General features: G+C 35.3%; 1 protein-coding gene across 1 annotated transcript in view; it reads left to right on the forward strand.

Annotated features, from left to right (window-relative positions):
* Window positions 1-9,064, forward strand: part of gys1 (glycogen synthase 1 (muscle)) — a 64,832-nt gene extending 55,768 nt beyond the window's left edge. The window contains exons 12-16 of the mRNA XM_061974387.2: window positions 1,301-1,427; window positions 1,497-1,592; window positions 1,660-1,823; window positions 4,351-4,431; window positions 8,524-9,064. Coding sequence (XP_061830371.1) covers window positions 1,301-1,427; window positions 1,497-1,592; window positions 1,660-1,823; window positions 4,351-4,431; window positions 8,524-8,769 — 714 coding nt within the window. The 3' untranslated portion in view covers window positions 8,770-9,064. The remainder of the gene's footprint in view (window positions 1-1,300; window positions 1,428-1,496; window positions 1,593-1,659; window positions 1,824-4,350; window positions 4,432-8,523) is intronic.
* The last annotated feature ends 1,551 nt before the right edge of the window (window positions 9,065-10,615 follow it).

Here is a 10,615-nt window from a genome sequence, read left to right on the forward strand (position 1 = left end):
CAGGTGTTCATAGTCGTGTCCAGGTGTTCAAAGTCATGTTCAGGTGTTCATAGTCATGTTCAGGTGTTCATATTCGTGTCCAGGGGTTAATATTCATGTTCAGGTCTTCATAGTCATGTCCAGGTGTCAATCAATCAATCAATCAATGTTTACTTATATAGCCCTAAATCACAAGTATCTCAAAGGGCTGCACAAGCCACAACCACATCCTCTGTACAGAGCCCACATAAGGGCAAGGAAAAACTCATTTAGACTAACTCTAATATTCATGTTCAGGTGTTAATATTCTTGTTCAGGTGTTAATATTCATAATCATGTTCAGGTGTTGATATTCATGTTCAGGTGTTCATAGTCGTGTCCAGGTGTTCATAGTCATGTTCAGGTGTTAATATTCATGTTCAGGTGTTCATAGTCGTGTCCAGGTGTTCATAGTCATGTTCAGGTGTTAATATTCTTGTTCAGGTGTTAATATTCATAATCATGTTCAGGTGTTGATATTCATGTTCAGGTGTTCATAGTCGTGTTCAGGTGTTAATATTCTTGTTCAGGTGTTGATATTCATGTTCAGGTGTTCATAGTCGTGTTCAGGTGTTAATATTCTTGTTCAGGTGTTGATATTCATGTTCAGGTGTTAATATTCATGTTCAGGTGTTAATATTCATGTTCAGGTGTTCATATTCATGTTCAGGTGTTCATAGTCATTTTCAGGTGTTCATAGTCGTGTTCAGGTGTTAATATTCATGTTCAGGTGTTCAAAATCATGTTCAGGTGTTCATAGTCATGTTCAGGTGTTCATAGTCATGTTCAGGTGTTCATAGTCGTGTCCAGGTGTTCAAAGTCATGTTCAGGTGTTAATATTCATGTTCAGGTGTTCATAGTCATAATCATGTTCAGGTGTTGATATTCATGTTCAGGTGTTCATAGTCGTGTTCAGGTGTTAATATTCTTGTTCAGGTGTTCATAGTCGTGTTCAGGTGTTAATATTCTTGTTCAGGTGTTGATATTCATGTTCAGGTGTTAATATTCATGTTCAGGTGTTAATATTCATGTTCAGGTGTTCATATTCATGTTCAGGTGTTCATAGTCATTTTCAGGTGTTCATAGTCGTGTTCAGGTGTTAATATTCATGTTCAGGTGTTCAAAATCATGTTCAGGTGTTCATAGTCATGTCCAGGTGTTCAAAGTCATGTTCAGGGGTTTGAAGCGATGTCAGCGTGTACATAAGTTTAAAGTGATGTTAGCGTGTACGTACGTTTAAAGTACGTAGGTGAGTGATTAAAAAGGAAGCTGGTGTTTGCAGATAATTTTCCACCCTGAGTTCCTGTCCTCCACCTCGCCTCTCCTCCCCATGGACTACGAGGAGTTTGTGCGAGGATGTCACCTGGGCGTCTTCCCTTCCTACTACGAGCCCTGGGGCTACACGCCAGGTGGGACTCACGCTTGGCGAGCACGCCGCTGCCGCTCTGAGTGACGTGGCTGTGCATGTTGACTTGCAGCGGAGTGCACGGTCATGGGGATTCCTTCCATCTCCACCAACCTGTCGGGCTTCGGTTGCTTCATGGAGGAACACATCGCAGACCCCTCAGCCTACGGTGCCTCTCACTCTCCCTAAAGGCACCCGCCCGGAGACGCTCCCTCTCACTCCTGTGTCTCGTGCAGGCATCTACATCCTGGACCGCCGTTATCGCGGGGTGGACGAGTCGTGTAACCAGCTCACTTCCTTCCTGTTCCAGTTCTGCAAGCAGAGCCGGCGCCAGAGGATCATCCAGAGGAACCGCACCGAGCGCCTGAGTGACCTGCTGGACTGGAGATACCTCGGCAGGGTACGTCTTCAAATCCACCCACCGTGTTGTCCAGACAAATAAGCCACACCCACTATGTTTTAGGGTAAAAAAATTGTTTTCATATTTTACGGACTATAATGACGAAATGAGTTACCGTATTTTCCGCACTATAAGGCGCACCTAAAAACCACAAATTTTCTCAAAATCTGACAGTGCGCCTTATAACCCGGTGCGCTTTATTACGATTCATTTTCATAAAGTTTCGATCTCGCAACTTCGGTAAACAGCCGCCATCTTTTTTCCCGGTAGAACAGGAAGCGCTTCTTCTTCTACGCAAGCAACCGCCAAGGAAAGCACCCGCCCCCATAGAACAGGAAGCGCTTCTTCTTCTACTGTAAGCAACCACCCGCCCCCGGAAGAAGAAGAAAAAACGCGCGGATATCACCGTACGTTTCATTTCCTGTTTACATCTGTAAAGACCACAAAATGGCTCTTACTAAGCGACAAGGATCCGGTTCATAAAAAGACGCAATCTCTCCATCCGCACACGGATTACTACCGTATTTCACAGCAACTGATATTCCTGTGAACCGCACTGTGGATACAACGGGAGCACGTACGGTGAATATTCGCACCACAGGGAATGAGAAGTCATCCTTCACTGTGGTTCTAGCTTGCCATGCTAACTTCCACCCATGGTGATATTCAAAAGGAAGACCTTGCCAAAAGAGACCTTTCCAGCCGGCGTCATCATAAAAGCTAACTCGAAGGGATGGATGAAGAAAAGATGAGCGAGTGGTTAAGGTAAGTTTACGCGAAGAGGCCGGGTGGCTTTTTTCACACAGCTCCGAAGGCGAACACACCTTCACTAAGACGGGCAGACAGCGCCGGACGACATACGCCAACATTTGCCAGTGGATCGTAAATGCCTGGGCAGATATTTCGGTCACAACTGTGGTCCGAGCTTTCCGGAAGGCAGGATTCACAGAACTACTGGACAACAACAGCGACACTGACTCCGATGACTTCGACGAGACGGAACCGGCCATTTTGGATCCCACGCTTGCGCAACTTTTCAATTCGGACACCGAAGACGAAGAATTCGAAGGATTTACGAATGAAGAATAACTTCAGAAGGTGAGCGCTATGTTTATTTTGTGTGTTGTGACATTAACGTTCGAGCAACATTATGTTGCTATTGCTCTACACCATTTTGAATTTTACTATGTTTGTGATTGCACATTTGCGTACATTTTGGGACAGAGTTGTTAGAACGCTGGTTTTCAATATATTATTAAAGTTTGACTGAACTATCTGACTGTTTTTTTGACATTCCCTTTAGCGCAACGTAGGCGCGGCTTATAATCCGGGGCGGCTTATAGGTGGACAAAGTTATGAAATATGTAATTCATTGAAGGTGCGGCTAATAATCCGGTGCGCCTTATAGTGCGGAAAATACGGTATTTACACAGAAGTAATCCGTACCGTATTTTCCGCACCATAAGGCGCCCTGGGTTATAAGCCGCGCCTTCAATGAACGGCATATTTCAAAACTTTGTCCACCTATAAGCCGCCCCGTGTTGTAAGCCGCATCTAACTGCGCTAAAGGAATGTCAAAAAAACAGTCAAATAGGTCAGTCAAACTTTAATAATATATTAAAACCAGCGTGATGTGGGCGCGCATGGAGTCGTATATCAACATGGACAGAGCTGCGTGAAGAAAGCCACCCGGCCTCTTCGCGTAAACTTAAACTTACCTTAACCACTCGCTCATCTTTTCTTCATCCATCCATCCCTTCGAGTTAGCTTTTATGATGACGCCGGCTGGAAAGGTCTCTTTTGGCAAGGTCTTCCTTTTGAATATCACCATGGGTGGAAGTTTCTGGCCATTAGCATGGCAAGCTAGAACCACAGTGAAGGATGACTTCTCATTCCCTGTGGTGCGAATATTCACCGTACGTGCTCCCGTTGTAGCCACAGTGCGGTTCACAGGAATATCAGTTGCTGTGAAATAGTAGTCCGTGTGCGGATGGAGAGATTGCGTCTTTTCATGAACCGGATCCCTGTCGCTTTGTAGGAGCCATTTTGTGGTCTTTACAGATGTAAACACACAAAGGAAATGATAATATCCGCGCCCTTTTTCTTCTTCTACGCGGGCGGGTGGTTGCTTACAGTAGAAGAAGAAGCGCTTCCTGTTCTATGGGGGCAAGTGCTTACCTTGGCGGTTGCTTGCGTAGAAGAAGAAGCGCTTCCTGTTCTACCGGGAAAAAAGATGGCGGCTGTTTACCGAAGTTGCGAGACCGAAACTTTATGAAAATGAATCTTAATATTTATCCATATATAAAGCGCACCGGGTTATAAGGCGCACTGTCAGCTTTTGAGAAAATTTGTGGTTTTTAGGTGCGCCTTATAGTGCGGAAAATACGGTAAATGTTTATTTCCTTACCTTGATTGTTTCAAAATAACACGGCTGATCAAACCAAACAGAAGTCACGGTCATAGACTCACGATCTGTCTAGAACTGACAATGTAAGATGATATTTGTATGTTTGTGTCATTTCATCAGTATTACGTGTCTGCACGTCACATGGCCCTGGCCAAGGCCTTCCCCGAGTCCTACATGTACGAACCTCACGACCCCACCGCGGTGAGTCACCCACCCTCAATATTACTACTCACATTTGTCAAGTTAGGACATTTTAATCATTTCTGGTAATATTTATTTTCACTTCTGTTTGTTTTTTTTTACAATATTTACCACTTTAAAAAATGTTCCAATACAATATTATAACTCAAATTTGGTAAAACTATGACATTTTGATACTTTCTGGTAATATTTATTTTCACTTCTAATGTTTTTTCTTACAATATTACAACTCAGATTTGTAAAATAAGGACATTTGAATAATTTCTGGTAATATTAATTTTCACTTCTAGTGTTTTTTCTTACAATATTTAGCACTTAAAAAAAGGTTCCAATACAATATTACAACTCAAATTTGGTAAAACTATGAAATTTTGATAATTTCTGGTAATATTTATTTTCACTTCTTGTGTTTTTTCTTACAATATTTACCATTTAAAAAAAAACAAACAAAAAAAAAAAAACATTCCAATACAATATTACAACTCAGATTTGTAAAATTAGGACATTTTTATAATTTCTGGTAATATTAATTTTCACTTCTAGTGTTTTTTTTTTTTTAAATATTTACCACTTTAAAAAATGTTCCAATACAATATTATAACTCAAATTTGGTAAAACTATGACATTTTAATAATTTCTGGTAATATTTATTTTCACTTCTAGTGATTTTTCTTACAATATTTACTACTTATAAAAAATTCCAATACAATATTACAACTCAGGTTTGTAAAATTAGGACATTTTGATAATTTCTGGTAATATTAATTTTCACTTCTAGTGTTTGTTTTTTTAAATATTTACCACTTTAAAAAATGTTCCAATACAATATTATAACTCAAATTTGGTAAAACTATGACATTTTAATAATTTCTGGTAATATTTATTTTCACGTCTAGTGATTTTTCTTACAATATTTACTACTTATAAAAAATTCCAATACAATATTACAACTCAGATTTGTAAAATTAGGACATTTTACTAATTTCTGGTAATATTGATTTTCACTTCTGTTTTTTCTTACAATATTTACCATTTAAAAAAATGTTCCAATACAATATTACAACTCAAACTTGTAAAATAAGGACATTTGAATAATTTCTGGTAATATTAATTTTCACTTCTGTTTTTTCTTACAATATTTAGCATTTAAAAAAAAATTCCAATACAATATTACAACTCAAATTTGGTAAAACTATGACATTTTAATAATTTGTGGTAATATTTATTTTCACTTATAGTGTTTTTTTCTTACAATATTTACCACTTAAAAAAAAAAAAATTCCAATACAATATTACAACTCAAATTTGTAACATAAGGACATTTTAATAATTTCTGGTAATATTAATTTTCACTTCTGTTTTTATTTACAATACTTAGCACTTTAAAGAAAATTCCACTACAATATTACAACTCAAATTTGGTAAAACTATGAAATTTTAATAATTTCTGGTAATATTTATTTTCACTTCTGTTTTTTCTTACAATATTTACCACTTAAAAAAAAAAAAAAAATTCCAATACAATATTACAACTCAGATTTGTAAAACTATGAAATTTTGATAATTTCTGGTAATATTTATTTTCACTTCTAGTGTTTTTTCTTACAATATTTAGCACTTAAAAAAAATTCCAATACAATATTACAACTCAAATTTGTAAAATTAGGAAATTTTAATAATTTCTGGTAATACCGGTACTAATTTTCATTTCTAATGTTTTTTCTTACAATATTTAGCACTTAAAAAAAATTCAAATGCAATATTACAACTCAAATTTGTAAAATAAGGACATTTTTATAATTTCTGGTAATATTTATTTTCACTTCTAGTGTTTTTTCTTACAATATTTACCACTTAAAAAAAAAATTCCAATACAATATTACAACTCAAATTTGGTAAAACTATGAAATTTTGATAATTTCTGGTAATATTTATTTTCACTTCTGTTTTTTCTTACAATATTTACCACTTAAAAAAAAAAATCCAATACAATATTACAACTCAGATTTGTAAAATTAGGACATTTTAATAATTTCTGATAATATTAATTTTCACTTCTAATGTTTTTTCTTACAATATTTAGCACTTTAAAAAAATTCCAATACAATATTACAACTCAAATTTGGTAAAACTATGACATTTTAATAATTTCTGGTAATATTTGTTTTCACTCCAAGTGTTTTTTCTTACAATATTTACCACTTAAAATAATTTAAAAAATTCCAATACAATATTACAACTCAGATTTGTAAAATTAGGACATTTTAATAATTTCTGGTAATATTAATGTTCACTTCTAATGTTTTTTATAACAATATTTAGCACTTTAAAAAAAATTCCAATACAATATTATAACTCAAATTTGGTAAAACTATGAAATTTTAATAATTTCTGGTAATATTTATTTTCACTCCAAGTGTTTTTTCTTACAATATTTACCACTTAAAAAAAATAAAAAAATTCCAATACAATATTACAACTCAAATTTGGTAAAACTATGACATTTTGATAATTTCTGGTAATATTTATTTTCACTTCTAGTGTTTTTTTTCTTACAATATTTACCACTTAAAATAATTAAAAACTTCCAATACAATATTATAACTCAAATTTGGTAAAACTATGACATTTTAATAATTTCTGGTAATATTAATTTTCACTTCTAGTGTTTTTTCTTACAATATTTAGCACTTAAAAAAAAGGTTCCAATACAATATTACAACTCAAATTTGGTAAAACTATGAAATTTTGATAATTTCTGGTAATATTTATTTTCACTTCTATAGTTTTTTCTTACAATATTTACCACTTTAAAAAAAAAATCCAATACAATATTACAACTCAAATTTGGTAAAACTATGAAATTTTGATAATATCTGGTAATATTTATTTTCACTTATAGTGTTTTTTCTTCCAATATTTACCACTTTAAAAAAAATTCCAATACAATATTACAACTCAAATTTGTAAAATTAGGAAATTTTAATAATTTCTGGTAATATTAATTTTCACTTCTAATGTTTTTTCTTACAATATTTAGCACTTAAAAAAAAGGTTCCAATAGAATATTACAACTCAAATTTGTAAAATAAGGACATTTTAATAATTTCTGGTAATATTTATTTTCACTCCAAGTGTTTTTTCTTACAATATTTACCACTTAAAATAATTAAAAAATTCCAATACAATATTACAACTCAGATTTGTAAAATAAGGACATTTTAATAATTTCTGGTAATATTAATTTTTACTTCTAGTGTTTTTTCTTACAATATTTACCACTTAAAAAAAAGAAATTCCAATACAATATTACAACTCAGATTTGTAAAATAAGGACATTTTGATAATTTCTGGTAATATTAATTTTCACTTCTAGTGTTTTTTCTTACAATATTTTCCACTTTAAAAAAAAAATTCCAATACAATATTACAACTCAGATTTGTAAAATAAGGACATTTTAATAATTTCTGGTAATATTTATTTTCACTTATAGTGTTTTTTTCTTACAATATTTACCACTTTAAAAAAAAAATCCAATACAATATTACAACTCAAATTTGTAAAATTAGGAAATTTTAATAATTTCTGGTAATATTAATTATTATTTCTTACAATATTTACCACTTAAAAAAAAAATTCCAATACAATATTACAACTCAAATTTGGTAAAACTATGACATTTTGATAATTTCTGGTAATATTTATTTTCACTTATGGTGTTTTTTTTTTTTTTTTACAATATTTTCCACTTAAAAAAAAAATTCCAATACAATATTACAGGTCAGATTTGTAAAATAAGGACATTTGAATAATTTCTGGTAATATTAATTTTCACTTCTAGTGTTTTTTCTTACAATATTTACCACTTTAAAAAAAATTCCAATACAATATTACAACTCAAATTTGGTAAAACTATGAAATTTTAATAATTTCTGGTAATATTTATTTTCACTTCTAGTGTTTTTTCTTAAAATATTTACCACTTATAAAAAATCCAATACAATATTACAATTCAGATTTGTAAAATTAGGACATTTTAATAATTTCTGGTGATATCCCGCCACTGATAAACGTCCGCTTTCTTTCCTCAGACGTCCGGTTTCCGTTACCCCCGTCCGGCGTCCGTGCCGCCGTCCCCGGCCCTGTCGCGCCACTCGTCCCCGCACCACAGCGACGTGGAGGACAACGACGAAGACGAACGCTACGACGAGGATCTGGAGGCGGAGAAGGACCGGATGAACATTCGCCAGCCCTACACGCTGCCGTTCAAAAACAAGGCGGCCGGCCTCTACAGGGCCAACGGCGATGGCGACGGCGACGCCAAGGAGAAAAACTGACACGCCCACTCCACGCTAAGACTCGCTCGTACTCTCGTAGCGTTTAGTCGTCGTTAATTACGTCAAATAAGGTGAATGTTCCCAGCCAGTGTGTAGCTCAGTTTTAAAATCCACTTTTGATATCCTGTATCGTCACACCAGCAGTGCAATACCTTTGTTTTCCAGGCCACTGATCCAATATTGATATCGCACATCGTCGGAAATCAGCAAAAATGATATCGGCTTGCACCTGAAATACGCGATACGGGCAGTCAACATCGAAATGTCCTCCAATAAACACACCATTTCTTCTGTTCTACTAAAGTCATTTACAAAAAGTAAGCACGCTAGGCTACTTAGGAGCTAGCAGCTACACAGCAGCTAAGCACACAATAGCACACCCGCTAGACATAGGTAATAATCATCGAACAATAAAACACATTTTGTCACACAATTAGAGTTGCATATGACTTTCACATTCAAAGTCTCCAGTAACAAACGTGTCTGCATCATTCAGCATACCACCAAAGAACAAAATACCACCGCACCTCAAAAGCATGTTTTGTTCTTTTAAATCATTTCACTTGGTCGAGGCCAGGGAATCCCAAAGCGGCGCCGCGCGGGACAAATTTGGCCCGCCAAGTGTAACACACCTTCATACCGGCCTCTTTCAAGCCGCACAATCCTTCACGGCATGTCCGCGAGGCTGCGCTGTAGGAAAAAAAAACAAAAAAAACCCGGTAGATTTTACAGTAAAAAAACGGCTGCTCAGTCACCAGAATTTTAAGCTACAAACAACAGAGGTACAGTTTTTTTATTTACAGTAATTTGGTGTAAAAGCTACCATATTTTTTATGGTGAACTTCTGGTGACTGAGCTGCCAGCTTTTTTTTATACCTGAAATCTATGGAATTTTTTTTTAACAGGAATTTAAGGTACCCTGCTCTACGGTAAAGCTGTGACTTTTTGACGCTGTGTGGAAAAGGATCATTTTGGTCGGCATGCCTTGCCCACGTCCTTTCATGAACATCTAAATGCTTCGAAATTTAGCATCCTCCACACGCCTAATGTGTAAAGTTTGTAAGCGATCGGATGAAATATCTACAATAAACTGGTGACAAAACACCTGGAAAGGGCGAAAATTGGAAAACATCTAGAACAAACTGGTGACAAACTACCTGGAAAGGGCAGAAATCTTTGAAAGCGATCGGATAAAATATCTAGAACAAACTGGTGACAAAACACCTGGAAAGGGCGAAAGTTTGAAAGCAATTGGATAAAATATGTAGAATGAACTGGTGACAAAATTTGGAAAGCGGTAGGATAAAATATCTACAACAAACTGGTGACAAAACACCTGGAAAGGGCGAAAATTGGAAAATATCTAGAACAAACTGGTGACAAAACACCTGGAAAGGGCGAAATCTTTGAAAGCGATCGGATAAAATATCTAGAACAAACTGGTGACAAAACACCTGGATAGGGCGAAAATTGGACAATATCTAAAACAAACTGGTGACAAAACACCTGGAAAGGGCAGAAAGTTTGAAAGCGATCGGATGAAATATCTAGGATGAACTGGTGACAAAATTTGGGAAGCGATTGGATAAAATATCTACAACAAACTGGTGACAAAACACCTGGAAAGGGCGAAAGTTTGAAAGCAATCGGATAAAATATTTAGGATGAACTGGTGACAAAACACCTGGAAAGGGCAAACAATTTGAAAGCGATTGGATAAAATATCTAGAACAAACTAGTGACAAAACACCTGGAAAGGGCAGAAATTGGAAAATATCGAGAACAAACTGGTGACAAAACACCTGGAAAGGGCGAAATCTTTGAAAGAGATCGGATAAAATATCTA

This window comes from Nerophis lumbriciformis, linkage group LG22, assembly GCF_033978685.3.
Source record: "Nerophis lumbriciformis linkage group LG22, RoL_Nlum_v2.1, whole genome shotgun sequence".
In the NCBI taxonomy this organism is placed as follows: Eukaryota; Metazoa; Chordata; class Actinopteri; order Syngnathiformes; family Syngnathidae; genus Nerophis; species Nerophis lumbriciformis.